The sequence below is a fragment of the Jaculus jaculus genome, chromosome 13, assembly GCF_020740685.1.
Source record: "Jaculus jaculus isolate mJacJac1 chromosome 13, mJacJac1.mat.Y.cur, whole genome shotgun sequence".
NCBI lineage: Eukaryota > Metazoa > Chordata > Mammalia > Rodentia > Dipodidae > Jaculus > Jaculus jaculus.
The window spans coordinates 1,625,251-1,643,857 of NC_059114.1; the positions used below are offsets into that span (position 1 = coordinate 1,625,251).

Genomic DNA, 18,607 nt, shown 5'->3' on the forward strand with positions numbered 1-18,607 from the left:
TCATTTCACAGATAAGCAGGAAACAGATTTAGATGTGACAGACCTGTGCTCTTCCCACCATCCCAGGCATACCGTTTTGGTTTTGGGGTTTGGGCGTGTGGGTGTGGATGGGTGGGTGTCTCAAGGTCTCAAGACTTGACCAAGGCTGGTGGGGATTACACACTTGTGCCACCTGGCCCAGCTCCAGGGACACCATCACGTTACCTTCCTCCTCTCTCCCAAGATAAGAATCCTCTGGCACGGGTTCCTTCTCTTCTGAAGCAATCCCGAGTCGAATTCTCTCTGCCCACTGACAACTCTCTTGCCCATCCCTGCCACTTCGCCACCTCCAAACACACTACTCTTTTTACCCAGTCTAACGCGCCCAGCCTCGCAGAACAATAAAATGCGTAGTTGGTTTGCAGTGCAGAGACAGTGCCCTCCACCGCAACCAGGAGGAGAGGGAAAAGCAGGGAGGGGGGGGAAAAAGGCACCTCCATTCACCGAGAAAGATTTGTCCCTAAGGTTACGGAAATTAAAAAAAAAAAAAAAAAAAGGGAAAACGGGATTAGGGGTCTGGGTGTGGACCCTTGGTCCTTGGTTCGTCCCCACTACCCCTCCACCCTGGGCTTCTCGCTCCAGGGTGTCGGTCATAAGATGCGTCCCTCCCACACCCACCCGTTCCCCCAGCATCCAGGGCATCTCCGCGTGGATCGCTCTCTTCATTCGTCTCTCCGAGTCCTGGGCCCACGAGCGCCCTCTCCCCCCTAGCTGCCCGCGACCCACCCGGCCACCCTCGGACTCCGGCCGGCCGGCGCGCCTCCTCGCTTCATCCCCTCGGGCGGCGCCTGTCAAGCCGCCAGAATTACCTTCTCCAAGGATGCCGGCCTCTGCACGGCCAGGGAACGGGCCAGCGAGAGAACCGTGTTGAAATAGAAGCCCCGCGACGTGTTAAAGCCCGAGCTGGAAGCCGAGGCGCCTCCGCCGCCTCCCCGGGCCGCGGCCGCTGCCATCCTCGCGCCGTAGTGCGCCGCAGCCCGCCAGCTCCGCTCTCCCCCGGCCCGCAAGCGCCAGGACCTCTACGGCGCAGGCGCAGCCGCATCCGGCTTCTCCGCCACGTGACCCCGGCGGTGGGCGTGGTTTAGGGTGAGGCGCCGTCCCGTACGGCCGCTAGGGGCGGGGCCTGTAGTGTGGGCGTGGCCGGGTGCGGCGGAAATGATCTCCCTCCGCGGAGTGGCCCCGTGGTCCGCTCCCGAGGCGGGGCCGGCGGCTCACGACGGGCGGAAGTAGCTCGAGCGGCGGCGGTCGCGGTGGGTTGGCCCTTCTAGGGCTGTGTGGGTCGTGGACGTCTGTCCTGACCGCTTTTTCTGGCTGACCAAACCTTACCGGCGTCGACACCATGTCGGCCTATTCCAAAAGCTACAATCCTTTCGACGACGATGCAGAAGACGGCGACACCCGCGACCTGCCCGACGGCGCCATGGACAGGCAGCAGTTCCTGCGACAGGAGGTGCTGCGCAGGGCAGAGGCCACAGCCGCCAGCACCAGCAGGAGCCTGGGTCGTGTATACGAGTCCGAACAGATCGGGGTCGCCACTTCCGAGGTAAGCCTGAGATGAATTGGCCAGTCCTTGCGTTGTCACACGTGATCAAGAAATGTTCACGGCCTTTTGGAGCTTTGCTGTTCACTATAAAGTAGGTATTTGGAGAACGTGAAAGCTATAGTCTTCACAGTTAATTCCCCTCCCCCCCATACCTAGTTAAAAGGTAAACTCCACACCATTCCGTCCAAGCGAGTCTAAATTCCAAAGGGTAGATAGAGCCTGGACTAGGAAAACAGTGATGGTTTCTTTTCTGTAATTTCTTGGGCAGAAGACTTGAACCATTTCTCAGTAGCCCAGTGACCCAGTTAGTGTGAGAACTGTGTGCTACAGGTGTCTGCTGACGGATGCCCTGTGGCATTGGATCTAAAGAGCATGGAGTTCTTCCCACACCCTTGACTGATTCTTCACCTTATCCGCGTGGGTATTAAAGTATGCCTGGATTCCTACTGAGTAAGCCACAGTAAGTTTGGTTGAATCTAGAACTTTAAGCCTGTATCCTACACAGAGTGTGGATTGTGACAGTATTGCTCAAACTCGTCTTGGTCACCAATTTGCATCCGTAAAAGATGTCATAAACTGGGCTGGGGAGATTTCTCATCAGTTGTAGTGTTTGCTTGCAAAGCCTGATGGGCCTAAATCGATTCTCCAGTACCCATGTAAAGCCAGATGCACGAAATGAAACATGTATCTGGAGTATGTTTATAGTGGCAAAAGGCCCTGGCACACCCATACTCATTCTTTATATATATATGTATCTTCCTGTCTCTCTCTCTCAAATAAATAAAAATGTTATTAAAAATAATATTTCATGCAGATTAAAACTACATTGAGATTCCATCTCACTCCTGTCAGATTGGCCACCATCATGAAAACAAATGATCATAAATGTTGGCGGGGATGTGGAAAAAAAGGAACCCTTCTGCACTGCTGGTGGGAATGTAATCTGGTCCAGCCATTGTGGAAAACAGTGTGGAGGTTCCTAAAACAGCTAGAGATTGATCTACCATATGACCCAGCTATAGCGCTCCTAGGCATATATCCAAAGGACTCATCTCATTTCCTTAGAAGTACATGCTCAACCATGTTTATTGCTGCTCAATTTATAATAGCTGGGAAATGGAACCAGGCTAGATGTCCCTCAACAGATGAGTGGATAATGAAGATGTGGTACATTTATACAATGGAGTTCTACTCAGCGGTAAAGAAAAATGAAGTTATGAAATTTGCAGAAAAATGGATGGACCTGGAAAGTATTATACTAAGTCAGGTAACCCAGGCCCAGAAAGCCAAGCGCCACATGTTCTCTCTCATATGTGGATCCTAGCTACAGATGACTGGGCTTCTATGTGAGAATGAAAATCTTAGTAGCAGAGGCCAGTAAGTTGAAAAGGAGACATAAAGGGTGGAGAAAGGAAGGGAGGAGGATACTTAATAGGTTGATATTGTATATATGTAATTACAATGATTGTAACAGGGAGGTAATATGATGGAGAATGGAATTTCAAATGGGAAAGTGTGGGGGTGGGGAGGGAGGGAATTACCATGGGATATATTTTATAATCATGGAAAATGTTAATAAAAAAAATAAAATAAAATAAATTAAATTAAAAAAAAAAATAACATTTCAAGCTGGGCGTGGTGGCGCACGCCTTTAATCCCAGCACTCGGGAGGCAGAGGTAGGAGGATCGCCGTGAGTTCGAGGCCACCCTGAGACTACATCGTGAATTCCAGGTCAGCCTGAGCCAGAGTGAGACCCTGCCTCAAAAAAACAAACAAAAAAAAAATAATAATAATATTTCAGGGCTGGAGAGATGGCTTAGCAGTTAAGCGCTTGCCTGTGAAGCCTAAGGACCCTGGTTCAAGGCTCGGTTCCCCAGGTCCCACGTTAGCCGGATGCACAAGGGGGCGCACGCGTCTGGAGTTCATTTGCAGAGGCTGGAAGCCCTGGCGCGCCCATTCTCTCTCTCTCCCTCTACCTGTCTTTCTCTCTGTGTCTGTCGCTCTCAAATAAATAAATAAATAAAAATAATAATATTTCAGCCGGGCATGGTGGCGCACACCTTTAAACCCAGCACTTGGTGAGGCAGAGGTAGGAGTTTGAGGCCACCCTGAGACTGTATAATGGATCCCAGGTCAGCCTAGGCTAGTGTGAAACCCTACCTTGAAACCTCCCCCCACAAAAGAAATCTCACCCATTCCCTCTATCTGGCTCTTTCTTGCTCTAATAAGTAATTTAAAAACTGGGAGGGGACTGGAAAGATGGTTCATTGGTTAAGGTGCTAGCCTTCAGAGCTTAAGGACCCAGGTTTAATTCCCCAGTACACATGTAGATATAGATGCACAAGGTGGCACATGCATCTGGAGTTTGTAGCGATAATAGGCCCTGACACACCCAATCTCTCTCCCTCCCCTCTTCTCTATCTCTCTCTGCTTCATTCTTGCTCTAGTAAATAAATAAATAATTTTTTAAATGATTACATAGACTAGTAATTTTTTAAAAAACTTTTGTTTATTTTTACTTATTTGAGAGCAACAGAGAGAGAGAGAAAAAGAGGCAGATAGAGAGAGAGAATGGGCGCACCAGGGCCTCCAGCCGCTGCAAACTGAACTCCAGACGCATGCACCCCCTTGTGCATCTGGCTAACGTGGGTCCTGGAGAATCGAGCCTCGAACCGGGGTCCTTAGCCTTCACAGGCAAGCGCTTAACTGCTAAGCCATCTCTCCAGCCCAGACTAGTAATTTTTGGTTGGTTGTTTTGTTTTTTGAGACAGGGCCTCACTATGAAGCTCAAGCAGATCTGGAGCTCTGGGTCCTCTTGTCCTCAGCCTTCCCACCATCATGCCCATCATACCCAGTGAGGCTAAGGATTTCAATAAGAATTATTTCTAGATAGATGGGCATGGAGGCAGAGGTAGGAGGATCACCATGAGTTCAAGGCCACCCTGAGACTACATAGTGAATTCCAGGTCAGCCTGGGCTAGAGTGAGACCCTGTATCCCAAACCTAAGCAAACCTGGCTACACCCAGTTCTTTAAAAAAAAATACTAATAATAGCCAGGTGTGGTGGTGCACGCCTTTAATCCCAGCATTAAAGGAGTATTGCCATGAGTTCGAGGCCAGCCTGAGACTACATAGTGAACTCTAGGTCAGCCTGGGCTAGAGGGAAACCTTACCATTAAAAAAAAAAAAAAGTGTAGAGCCCATTTGATGTTACAGGGGCCTTGGCTATGGATTGCAGTTGTGCTGTGGTGGTCACTGTTGCCCTTGAAGTCTCAGCATCTTTCATTCTGTTTCCTGCTGGGTGCTGCCAGGGTCCCCACCCACTCCCCTTTGTGCTTAAGACACAGTTCCATTTGCCCTCTAAATTTCTGTCCATGCCAGCCATTCCCTCTGCTCCCAGGCTTTTGGCCCATCCTGTCACATCCTTCATAGCCAAGAGTTCTTGCTGGGGGTTCACTGTGGTAGAGAAGCAACCATATATGTGAATGAGCTCAGTGAAGTTAGGGCCCAGGTGCCTCCTGTGATTCTCATCGCCAAGGTTGCCAATAAAACTTTGGAAAATTCTCCAAGCTCAAGAAAATTGGAGCAGAGCTGGAGAGATGGCTTAGCCATTAATACGCTTGTCTATGAAGCCGAAGGACCCAGTACCCCAACTCCCTAGGGCCCACGAAAGCCAGATACACATGGTGGCACATGTGTTTGGAGTTTGTTTGCAGTAGCTGGAGGCCCTGGCGTGTCCATTCTCTCCCTCCCTCTCTCCCTCCCTGTCTCTCTCTGCCTCTTTCTCTCAATAAATCAATATAAAGATTTAAAAAAAAGATATAGAGAGAGAAAGTTGGCATGGGGGGAGGTGCCCTGAACCCTTCAGTGTCCTTATTTTCATAGAGGCAAATGGCAAATTTTCACATCTAGGCAACAGGAGCACTTGAGGCTTGTCTTCAGAACAGCTGGGGATGAGGAAGCCCCACCAGCCCATCCTTACAGGAGGCACACTTCCCTGCCACCCCATTTTCCTCTCATTGGTCAAAGAATGAGGCCCTGGTCAGCCCATCCTTACAGGAGGCACTCTTCCCTGCCACTCCATTTTTCTTCCTCATTGGTTGGAACTAGGTCAAAAGTATCTGGAGACTAATCAGTTCCTCTGCCTTCTGAGGAAACTGTTCCTACTTTGCTGGTCTCATGACTCCTAGTGAGTAGCAACTTCAGATGCCAGAGCAGCACCCCCTCCCTAGGCTTTTTCTTCTCTGGATGTCAGTTACCCTCATGTATTTCTCTACACTTCCATTGTAACATCTAGAGTAGATATCTGATTGCCTCAAGTTAGCATAGTAACCAAAACCTCTGAATGAGAAAGTGTGTCACTTTGTGAACCACAGGAAATAAAATCTCCCTGCAAAACTGGGGAAGGTTGTGTTAGCCTCATCCTATGTCCAGACTGTCAGGACGAAGGCCTCCCTGCTGGTGAGCCACAAAGCCTTACCTATCCCAGCTCCCAGCCTTAACTGCTCTGAGTGTCTTTCCAAACTAAACTTCTGTGTTGTCCTTAAAAATTAGCCAGAATCAGCCAGGTGTGGTGGTGCACGCTTTTAATCCCAGCACACAGGAGGCAGAGGTAGGAGAATAACCTTGAGTTTGAGCCACCCTGAGGCAATACGAGAATTCCAGGTCAGCCTGGGCTAGAGTAAGACCCTACCTCGAAAAAAATAGCCATAATCAGAATATTAAAATTTAACCAGGGGCTGGAGAGATGGTTCAGTAGTTAAGGTACTTGCCTGTAAAGCATAAGGACCGGGATTCAATTCCCCAGTACCCACATGAAGCCAGGTGCATAGTGGCACTACATCTGGAGTTCATTTGCAGCAGCTAAAGGCCCTGGAATGCACATTCTTTCTGTATGTCTCTCTTCTGTTTTCTCCCTGTGCTTCCAAATAAATAAAGAAGTAAGGGCTGGAGAGATGGCTGAGCAGTTAAGGCTCTTGCCTGTGAAGCCTAAGGACCCAGGTCCCATTCTCCAGTACCCACAGAAAGCCAAATGCACATGGTGGTGGATGCGTCTGGAATTGGAGTGGCTGGAGGCCCTGGTGCACCCATTCTGTCCCTCCCTCTGTCTCACAAATAAATAAATATAAAATAAAATATTTAGGGCTGAAGAGATGGCTTAAGCAGTTAAGGCACTTGCCTGTGAAGCCTAAGGACCTTGGTTCAGTTCCCAGGACCTACGTAAACCAGATGCATAAGGTGGCTCATATAGCCATGATGGCACACACCTTTATTTAATCCCAGCACTTGGGAGACAGAGGTAGGAGTATAATCATGAGTTCGAGGCCACCCTGAGACTACATAATGAATTCCAGGTCAGCCTGGGCTAGGGTGAGACCCTACCTCAAAAAAAACAAAGAAAGAAAAAAAAAAAAAAGTAAGGCAATTCCTTTGTGATTTATAATTGGACTAAGAAAATAATATATATGTATGTGTATATATAGGTATATATATATATATATATATATATATATATATATACAGTTAATGTATATATACATACATCAACTGGCAATGTAGAATGTAGCTCAACAGTAGAACACTAACTTGACATATATGAGGCCTGAGTTTGAGCCCTGTCACTGTGAGAAAGAAAAAGAGAAGAAAAGGAAAGAAAGGAAAAAAAGAAAAGAAAAGAAAAGGAAGAGGAGAGCAGAGGGGAAGAAAGGGGGAAAAGGAAGAAATATGGAAGTGGAAGGAAGAAAGGAAATATGTAAAAGTAATACAAGACAAGAGGAGGGTCTCTCTTTTTAAAAATATTTTATTTATTTATTTGAGAGAGGGAGAGAACGGCATGCTAGGGCCTGTAGCTACTGCACACAAACTCCAGGTGCATGTGCCACCTGTGCACCTGGCTTCATGTGGGTACTGGGGAATTTAATCTGGGTCCTTTAGCTATGCTGGCAAGCGCCTTAACCACTAAGCCATTTCTCTAGCCCTTTTTTTTCTGACATATACACATTCTTTCATATACTTGTGTGGTTATTGTTTTTGGAGGAAGGGTCTTACTTTGTAGCTTGTGCAGGCCTTATTTTTGCAATGTCTTCCTATTCAACCAGTTGATTTCCTTTCCTTTTCTCCTCCTCTCCTTTCCTCCCTTCCCCACCATTCTTTCACCTTTTGAAACAGGGTATGATATAGTCAGGAACTCAAGAATGACTTTGAACTTCTGATCCTCCAGTCTTTACCTCTCCAGTGCTAAGATTACAGGCATGAGATAACACACCCAGTGCTGGAGATCCAACCCAGGGCTTTGTGCATGTTCAGCAACTGAACTGCCTGCCTACCTTCTTTCTTTTTGTCTTGATGCTGAGGATTAAACTAAGAGTCTTGTGCGTGCTGAGTAAGTGCTTTACCACTGACCTATATCCCTACCCTATCTTACATATTTTAATATTTTATTTATTTATTTCAGAGAGAGAGGAAAGTGGGCATACCAGGGCCTGTAGCCATAGCAAACGAGCTCCAGACACATGTGCCACAATGTGCATCTGGCTTATGTAGGTTCTAGGGAGCCAAACCTTAGGCTTCACAGGCAAGTGTCTTAACCACTAAGCCACCTCTCCAGCTCTCTTATATATTTTAAATTATCTCCAGATTACTTATCATATTGGTTAAATCCTCCAATATGGAGGGCTGACTGTATTCAAATTTCCAAGTATATGCTTTAAGGGTGTTTTTTGTTTTTATGCTCAGGGAGACTCACTATGTAGCCCAGATTAATCTCAAACTCCTGCCTTCCCCTGCCAGGTTTTAGAATTATAACCATGTGCCACCACACTTGGCCTCCAAATGTATATTTAAATCTTGCTCGTGATTTTACTTTTAGGTATGGGGAGAGACTAGCTCTAAAGAACATATATATGCTGGGTATGGTGGTGCACATCTTTAATCCCAGCACTTGGGAGGCAGAGGTAGGAGGATCACCGTGAGTTCGAGGCCACCCTCAGACTACATAATGAATTCCAGGTCATCCTAAGCTTGAGTGAGACCTTGCCTTGAAAAACCAGAAAAAGAATGTACATATTTAATACAGTTCCTGAGCCCCAGGGGAACACATGGGTAGAGGATTCAGAGGAGGAAAACCAAGGGCAGAAGCTATGTTAGGAAGCAGGAAAAAGTAAAGCTGAGTGCTCTGGCTAGAAATGCAGTGCACAGAGGTACATAGCTTGAACAGCTACTGATACATCCTGAGGTGGGGACCAAGACCCAGGAATGTTGCTCAGGTTTAGAGCACTCACACTAGCATGATGAAGCCCCCATGGGATCCCTGACACTGCATCCCTAATAAATGAATGAACTGAAGCAAGTTTGTCACACTTAAAGAGGGTCTTAGCACTTGCTACTGTAGTAAATTCAAACTGCAGCCAAACCTACCAGCCCTGGAAGCTCACTGGCACATCCTGGTGGCTGATTCACAGTGCACAGCTGCTGATTGGGTACTGGAAGTTCAACTTTGAGCAAAGACAGTTCCTGCCTTATGGAGCTTAAGTGCTGTTAAGAGAACCAAAACAGGTGGAAAGGGGAGGGCTACTGGAAGGAGGAACCCCACTTCAGAGGAAGTACTGAGTGGTGGGCTAAGTCGTGAAGGATTGAGCCACATGAGAATACAGATGAAGACTCTGATAGGCAGAAAAGAGCATATGTGCCAAGACTTTGTGAGAGGCCCAACTTTGCATAGGTTCAGATACAGTGGAACCAGTTACTAATAAGGCTCAGAAAAGACATTTGTAGCCAAGCATGGTAGCACATGCCTTTAATTCCAGCACTTGGGAGGCAGAGGTATGAGGATCACTGTGAGTTCAAGGCTATCCTGAGGCCCTACCTTGAAAACCACAATAGATAGATAGATAGATAGATAGATAGATAGATAGATAGATAGATAGATAGATAGATAGGAAAGGAAAAATGGAAGAAAAGACATTTGTCTGTGAAGTAGAATTTGAAGATTTGGCTGGTAATAGTAGGCTTAGGTGGTGCACTGAGAACTCTGAATCTGAACAAGAAAAAGACAGGGTCCAGATGAAGGGGCAGTGGCCCAAGAGGATTACAGAGGTGACTAAAGAGGGTCTGCTGCAGGTGCACACCTGTCTGTCTCAGTGCACTCCTGTGAGCCCGTCTCTGAGGCAGAGGGACTTGAGAGCAAAGGCTGGGAACAGAGGTAGGGGAGCAAGGATCACATGCCTTCTACAGATAGCAGGTACACACCCACTAGGGTTTAATGTCCCCACCACCAGCCCATCAAGGAGGAATTACAGGAAGGAATGGTGCTACTGCTTCTCACCTTCCACAGGAGCTGGTCCGGCAGCGAGGAGTCCTAGAACGCACAGAGAATATGGTGGACAAGATGGACCAGGATTTGAAGATGAGCCAGAAACATATCAACAGCATTAAGAGTATGTTTGGGGGATTTGTCAACTACTTCAAACCCAAGCCTGTAGAGACTGCACCACAACAGAATGGCACCATCACTCCCCAGCCCAACAGCAGGTGAGCAGAGCCTTGTCAGCCTCTAGATGTAAAAGCAGCAGAAATAGGCTCAGTAAGAAGAGCCCAGACAGTCAGGCTTGTCAGCGCCCTCTGGTGTGATAAGGAGGGATTTCTCCCCCTTACTCCACCAGACCCATAACTGCAGAAATCAGTGTTCATGAAATTCCACTGCAGCCTCGGGGACTCCAGCCTGTCAGAGAGATTGTTCACCCCAAAAAGCTTAACCAGTACAGATATGACTCACTTGACAGATTTTTTATTTAAAAAGATTCCTAAGCCAGGGAAGAATGTAAGAGCCAAAGGAAGGGTACTACTACTCCTTACATGCAAATGTCCGGACAGAAATTGGCCTCAATATCCAAGACCTTGCAGTGCCTATCAATACTTACACAAGACCCTCATAATAGGAGAAAAAAATGATGACATCAAATTAAAAGACTAGTGGAGAGAGGGAGGGGATATGATGGAGAGCAGAGTTGTGAAGAGGAAAGCAGGTGAGGGGAGGGAAATATCATGGTTGGTTGTCTGTAAGTATAAAAGTTACCAATAAAATATATATGCATATATATATATATATATATATATATATATATATGTATATATATATGTATTATTTATATTTTAAAGATTTAAGCCACATAAGGACTATTACAGAGTAAGTACCTGCCTGTAATCCCAGCTACCAAAGCCCTAGTCACCTATAGTTCTTTCCATCACTTAGTAAATTTGAGAAAGCAGAACACCTTCTTTTGTTTGGTAAACCAGGGTCTCACACTATAGCTCAGGGTGTCTGGTTGATCCTCTTAGGTCATCCTCCAGAGTGCAGGGATTGCAGGTATGAGCCACCATGCTTGTCTTGAGAAAGCACAGCTTCTAAGAAGAACACTTCACAGTAATTCAGTGATTGCCCACATGTGCCTTTGGGCAAATCTGTGCAGCTTTGTAGATTAACATTAATCCCAGCACTAGGGAGGCTCCCCGTGAGTTCGAGGCCACCCTGATACCACACTGTGTGGATCCTTCTTGTGTCCTAAATGCTCATGATCTACCTGCCCATCACTGCAGTGGAGCCAGAACACTGCTAACACAGTCCGTCATTAGGAGAGGATGAGAGGCAGAGGGTCAGCAGGATACAGGCCCCCAAGAAGTTGAGGGTGGCTCTAATGGAGACAGAGGGCGCACAAAGAAGCTGACCTTGTGATGGTGTCATCATGGTGGAAGGAGGAGCTGTGGGGCAGACACATGACAAATTGTAGAAGCAAGATCTCTGACAGTCATTGGCCAGTTCAAGAACAGCAGGGGGCTGGAGGTGTTGCCCATTGGTCCAGTACCTGCCTAGCATTTGTAAGACCCTGGGTTCAATCCCTAGCACCACAAAGAAATGAAAAGAGCCAGGTGTGGTGTTGCAAGCCTTTAATCCCAGCCCTTGAGAGACAGGTAGGAGGACGGCTGTGAGTTTGAGGCCACCCTGAAACTACATAGTGAATAATAAGTCAGCCTGGGCCAGAGTGAGACGCTACCTTAAAAACAAAAAGGATATTTTCTATTTATTTTTTAGGGAGATGGTAAGGGAGAAAGAGAAGACAGTGAGGAAATGAGTATGGGTGTACTAGGCCTCTTGCCATTGCAAAGAAACTCCACCTTCCTGTGCAACTTTGTGCGTCTGGCCTCATGTGGCTGGAGAATTAAACTGGGGCCAGCAGGGCTGGAGAGATGGCTTAGCGGTTAAGCGCTTGCCTGTGAAGCCTAAGGACCCCGGTTCGAGGCTTGGTTCCCCAGGTCCCACGTTAGCCAGAGGCACAAGGGGGCGCATGCGTCTGGAGTTCGTTTGCAGAGGCTGGAAGCCCTGGCGCGCTCATTTTCTCTCTCTCCTTCTATCTATTCTTTCTCTCTGTGTCTGTCGCTCTCAAATAAATAAATAAATAATTTAAAAAAAAAAACTGGGGCCAGCAGACTTTGCAGGAAAGTACCTTTATTTGCTGAGGCTTCTCCAGAGTTCCCAGAAATGAAACTTTTTTAAAAAATGTATTTATTTATTTTCAACCAGAGAGAGATAGAGAGAGCAGAGAAAGTGGGTACCTCAGGGCCTCCAGCTGCTGCAAACGAGCTCCAGATGCATGCGTGCCACTTTGTTCATCTGGCTTTACGTGGGTACTAGGGACTCAACCTTGGGTTGTTCGGATTTGCAGGCAAGCACCTTAACTGCTAAGCCATCTCTCCAGCCCCAGAAATGAAACTTAAAATAATTTTTTTCCTTTCTTTCTTTATTTGTTTGAGAAAGAGGCAGATAGAGGGAGAGAGAATGGGCATTCCAGGGCCTCCAGCCACTGCAAAGGAACTCCGGGTACAGGTGCCACCTTGTGCATCTGGCTTACATGGGTCCAGGGGAATTGAACCTGGGTCCGTAGGCTTCATAGGCAAGCACCTTAACTATTGAGCCATCTCTCCAGACCCAGAAATGAAACTTTTAATGAAATTTAAAGTTAAGTTTCCAGCCAGGCATGTTAGCACATGCCTATAATCCCAGAATCTGCGATAGTGAGTTGTAGGTCAGCCTGCACTATAGAGGGAGACCTGTCTCAAAACCACAAACATAAACAAACACACTAGTTGGGCTTGATGGTGCATACCTACAAACCCAGCACTTAGGATGTGGAGACAGTCCCAGCTACTTAGTGAGTTCAAGGCCAGCCTAGGCTACATGAGACCCTGACTAAAACAAAGACACTAGCCGGATGTGGTGGTACACACCTTTAATCCCAGCACTTGGCTGGCAGGGGTAGGAGGATCACTGTGAGCTTGAGGCCACTCTGAGACTGTATACATAAGTGAATTCCAAGCCAGCCTGGGCTACAGCGAGACTCTACCTAAAAAGAAAAATTAAATAAACAATGGAATTTTATGTTACGTATATATTACCACAAAAAAGGGGGCCTAGTGAGATGGTGCAAGCCTATGACCCCAGCACTTGGGCGGCAGAAGCAGGAGCATAAGTTCAAAGTTATGTTCAGCTATACAGCAATGTTGAGCACGGCCTTGGCTACATGGCACCATGCCTCTAAATGAAAACGAGCCAGGCATACTGGTGCACACCTTTAATCCTAAGCACTTGGGAGGCAGAGGTGAGAAGACCGCTGTGAGTTTTAGGTCAACCTGGGACTACAGAGTGAGTTCTATGTCAGCTAAGACTGAAGTGAGATCTTACCTCAAACAAAACAAACAATGTGTTGGGGGCATAGATGGTAGGTCAGTTTGGGTGCACGAGTCCTGATTCTTTTAGTTTGTTTGTTTTGAGGTAGGGTTTCACTCTAGCCCAAGCTGGCCTGGAATTCACTGTGTAGTCTCAGGCTGGCCTAGAACTCACAATGATCCTTTTATCTCTGCCTCCTAAGTGCTAGGATTAAAGGTATGTGCCACCATGCCCACATCCAGTTTGATTCTTGGCTAACATACCCACTTATTGGTTTCCCTTATTAGTGTTCCTCATTTCCTAAGTGAAGTGTTCCTCTGTCTGCCATGTAGTCAATGCTGTGCCCAGCTAGGGTGGGTTTTTCTCTAATGCCTCCCTTTTGTTTTATTTAAAGGTTGAAAGAAGCCATAAATACGAGTAAAGAACAGGAAGGAAAGTACCAGGCCAGCCACCCAAACCTCAGAAGGCTGGACAGTACTGGTGAGTGGTGTGTACGGCCTCATATTTGCACCTTCTGGATGGGGGTGGGGCAGCCACTTCTCTGCAGTGATGTGTGGCGGCTCTGACAGCTGCCATGTGCTGGATGAAGATATCGGGGCCCAACATATTCCCAGAGAACCAGAACTGTACACTAATGTGGGATTCCTGCATCCCATTGGATATGAACCTGCCTGCAATCAGTATCTAATCAGAGTTCACTGAGCAACTCCAGCAGTTTAAAACAAACTATAGGAACAATTCTTGTAGAATAATTCCAGAGGTCTGTCCTTTCTAACCTCAGAGTCCATGAATATGTTAAGTTATAAACAAAAGGAGAATTGTGCTAATGGATAAAGTTATAGTGGATAATCAACTGGTCTTTAGATAAGGGAAATTATCCTGAGTTACTGGGTTGGGCCAATTGTTAACACAAAGGTTCTTTACCAGGTGTGGTGGGATATACCTGTAACTACAGCAGCCAGGAAGCTTAGGCAGGAGGATTGTGAGTTTGAGGCCATTCTGGGCTACATAGCAAGTTACTGACTTAGAAAAAATCAAAAATCAAAACAAAATAGGCCAGATGTGATGACATACAACTATAGGAGAATCAGGAGTTCATGGCCAGCTTGGGCTACATAGGACCCTGTCTCAGAAAAAAAAATAGGACCAAAAAAATTACTCAGGTGTGGTGACATATGACTTTAGATGACCTTTCCTGTGAATCTACAGTTTACGCCAGGGCAGTTCCTCTGCTGTGTAGCTGCTGGTGAGTGTTTTCCCAGAGTTTGTTCTAATCAGATGTATTAGTTACTTTTCTTTCCTCCTCCTTTTTTTTTTAGGTAGTGTCTCACTATGTAGTCTCAGGGTAGCCTTGAACTCATGGCGATCCTTCTGCCTCTGCCTCCCAAGTGCTGGGATTAAAGGCGTGCGCCACTGCACTTGGCTAACTTTTCTTGTTGCTATGACAAATACCTGGCAGGAGCAACTTCAGGAGAGAAGGTTATTTTGGCTCACAGTTGCACATTTCATCATGGCAGAGAAGACATGGTGGCAATCGCTTGAGGCAACTGGTCACACTGCATCCACAGTCAGGAAGGAAAGAGACCTGAGTGCTGGTGTTCAACTTTCTTTCTCCTTTTTATTCAACCCAGGACTCTAGCCCACAGAATGTACACACATATATAGATATAGATATAGATATAGATATAGATATAGATATAGATATAGATATAGATATATAGATATAGATATATAGATATATAGATATATATATATAGAGAGAGAGACAGACAGACAGACAGAGAGAGAGAGAGAGAGAGAGAGAGAGACAGACAGACAGACAGATAGAAAGAGAGAGAGAGAGAGAGAAAGGAAAAAGATTAACCATCATATCAGGTGACCTATAAATTCAAGGGCAGAGGGGATGGGCTGAAGTTCTTACTTGCTCCTGTAAAAGTCTCTCTCTAACCCCTGAACCCTCAGAGCCTCCTTCCTTCCCTCCCTTTTCAGATTTAAATCAATGTCTTGCAGGGCTAGAAGTATATAACTGGTGGGAGAGTGCTTTCCTAGCATGAGTGACTCACTGGGGTGATTCCTTAGATCCAAAGTAAAGAAAAGTGATCAGCTTCAGGCTGGGGAGGTGATTCTGTGTGTAAGAGTGATTATTGTGAAAGCACAGTGACCCAAATTCAGGCATGGTAGTGTGCATCCATAATCCCTGGAAGATGGGAGCAGGAGAGGAAACAGGAGAATCCCAGAAGCTGGCATACACACACAGCATGGTGAACCAGACACCTTCAAACAAGGTGCAAAATGAACAACCCAAGGTTGTCCTTTGACCTCTACTCAGCACCATGGCACACTTGTGCCCTCATACACAGAATACAGATTTTTAAATTTTTTATGTATTTATTTTTGGTTTTTCGAGATAGGGTCTAACTCTAGCCCAAGCTGACCTGTAATTCACTATGTAGTCTCAGGGTGGCCTCAAACTCAGGGTGATCCTCCTACCTCTGCCTCCCAGCTGCTGGGATAAAAGGTGTGTGCCACCACACCCAGCCTAAACGCAGATTTTTTTTAAAGGGTGTGGCTTCAAACGTGGCTGGGGTTTAAAGGCACTTGCTTGTAAAACCTGCCACCCAGGTTCAATTCCTAAACTACTCACATAGCCAGACATAAAAAGTGGTACAAACATGTTTTAAAAAGGAACAATTTCATGGAATATCATTTCATAGAATGTCAGTTAACCATTTTCCTGATTTCTTTCTAAACTCAGATCCGGTCCCTACAGGACCTGCCTCTGCTATGGGCACTGAGGCGTTCCCAAAGAACTCAACCCTCCGAGCCTATCACCAGAAGATTGACAGCAACCTAGGTAAGAGTGGATGCTGCAGTAGCCTCCATAAATCACTGACCTGTTAGGCAAAGCATGCCACCTAGAGCCAGCATGCCATTACTCCTTCATTACCTATTCATTTCACCACCTCCCTCAGGAATCTACATTTCTGGCTTTCAGTCCAGCTGAGCCATTATCATTGCTTGCTTGAAACCTGTACACAGCAGGGACATAGGTGTACCTATGAAGATTAAGTGCAGACAGGATGCAACCAGTCATTCTATCCCTCCTCTGTGGCCACATGATGCCTGTGCAGTGAGATGCCTGTGAAGATTGGCACAAGGCTTTTTTTAGCTAACACCCCCAAGCACATAGGAAGGCTCTTGGCCTGGTAACAGTTACGGCCTCCAGCCACTGCAATCAAACTCCAGACACATGCGTAACCTTGTGTGTCTGGTTTACATGGGATCTGGAGAGTCAAACATGGGTCCTTGCTTTGCAGGCAAGTACTTTAAGTGCTAAGCCATCTCTCCAGCCCCCAAAATATATTTTTTTTTAAAAAACCCAAAATGTGGGCTGGGAAAATAGCTTAGCAGTTAAGGCGTTTACCTACAAAGCCTAAGGACCCACACAAGCCAGATACACAAGGGTCGCATGCATCTGGAGTTTGTTTCCAGTGGCTAGAGGCCCTGGCATGCCCATTCTCTTTCTATCTGCCTCTTTCTCTTCTCACTGTCAAGTCAATCAATCAAATATGATATTTAAAAAATGTTTTAAAGTCAGAGCCAGGTATGGTAGCACATGTCTGTAATCCCAACACTCAGAAGGCACCTATAGGAAGGTAACTACAAGTTCTAGGATAGGCTAGTCTACATAGCAAGTTCTAGGCCTGCCAGAGCTACATAGGGAGACCCTGCTTAAACTTCTTGCCACCCCACCCCCCCAAAAAAAATTCAGAAATGAGGTAGCACATCCTTCTGAAATTCTTGTGGAAAGTCAGCGAGTGCATGTAGAGCACAGACCTGCCTTTGTCACTGCAGGCCTCTTGGTGTCTGCTCAAGGTTCCTGCTGCCTTGCCTGCTGCTTTTACTTTACCATGATTGGGTTTTTTGTTTTTAATCTCAACCTTGCTTTCCTGTTCTTGCTGTCCCAAAAAGCAAGCACTTTCCTGAGGCCTGGGACAATCACACAGGCAACATGATAAGTTTCAGTGACCTCCAGAAGCATAGCTGGCCGGTTATGGTGACACATACATGCCATATCCCAGAGACAGCAGGATTGCAAATTCCAGAGTGGGCTGGGGGATCTAATGAGACCCTATCTCACAATAAGACATTAAAAGGGACCAGAAATGTAGCTCAGTGGTAGAGTGCTTGCCTAGCATGTGCAAAGCCCTGGGTTCAACCCCAGTACCACCACCACCACCACCATCATCATCATAAAAAAAAATGAATAAACAAAAAACAAACTACAAAAAGGCACTGCAAAGATGGACACTATTAGCTAATTATGGTGGCTCACACCTATGATGTTCCTCTTACTTAGGAAGCGAAGCAGGTGAATTACTGCAAGTTTGAGGCCAGCCTGGACTATATAGTGAATTTCAAGCCAGCCTAGGCTACAATGTAAGACTTTCCAAAAAAAAAAAAAAAAAAAAAAGCCAGAAGCCAGGCACAGTGCTGTGTCCCTGTAATCCCAGCACTGGGGTGGCTAAACCAAGAGGATTGCCATTGAAGGCCAGCCTGATCTATATAGCAAATTCCAGGCCAACCAGGGCTATATAATAATTTCCTGTCCTCTGTTGTTTTTCCAAGCTAAGTCTCAACTGTAGCCCAAGCTGACCTGAAACTTTGTAGCCTAGGCTGGCCTTATATTCATGTCAGTCTCATACTCCTGAGTGCTAGGAATAAAAGTATGTACCTTCACACCTGGCTCATACCCTATTCTTAAAAGAAACAAACAGAACACTATTAATGATGGTTATCTGGGGGTTGGGAGGATGACTTCAACAGTAAATACCACTTATATTGAACAAACAGATTTTCTTCTCATTCACTTGTTTAGAAAATGTAACCAAAGCTCTGGAACTTCATTTCTTTGGAGGAAGACTCAGTAGTAATTCAGAAGTTGCTGAGCACCCTTGAGGGGCAGGAAGCACTTCAAGATGACATGACCGCCTTTGCTCAAGTCTGTCTGTCATTTCCTTCTCTCACAGATGAGCTATCCTTGGGCCTGGGCCGTCTGAAGGACATAGCCCTGGGGATGCAGACAGAAATTGAAGAGCAGGATGACATTCTTGACCGCCTGACAACCAAAGTGGACAAGTTAGATGTTAATATAAAAACCACAGAAAAAAAAGTTCGCCAACTCTGAAGATGGAAGGAGTCCCACTCCATTGTGATGAAAAGATTCTAATCTCTCTTTTTAAATTCCCAAGAAATTTCATTTATTATTTAGTGTATTAACAGTTAACCTGTGTTTGAAATGCTA

The 18,607-nt window shown here is 46.1% G+C and overlaps 2 protein-coding genes across 3 annotated transcripts in view; one reads left to right on the top strand and one right to left on the bottom strand.

Moving 5' to 3' along the window:
* Pi4ka (phosphatidylinositol 4-kinase alpha) overlaps positions 1–992 on the bottom strand; it is a 136,022-nt gene extending 135,030 nt beyond the window's left edge. For both annotated transcript variants that reach the window (XM_045133161.1, XM_004670783.2), the window contains exon 1: positions 849–992. In XM_045133161.1, the coding sequence (XP_044989096.1) occupies positions 849–992 (144 nt within the window). The remainder of the gene's footprint in view (positions 1–848) is intronic.
* A 229-nt stretch (positions 993–1,221) lies between these two features.
* On the top strand, positions 1,222–18,607 carry Snap29 (synaptosome associated protein 29). The gene is made up of 5 exons (XM_004670785.3): positions 1,222–1,582; positions 9,916–10,112; positions 13,697–13,782; positions 16,058–16,156; positions 18,333–18,607. The coding sequence occupies exons 1-5, from the start codon at positions 1,379–1,381 to the stop codon at positions 18,488–18,490; spliced, it is 744 nt and encodes a 247-aa protein (XP_004670842.1). The 5' UTR covers positions 1,222–1,378; the 3' UTR covers positions 18,491–18,607.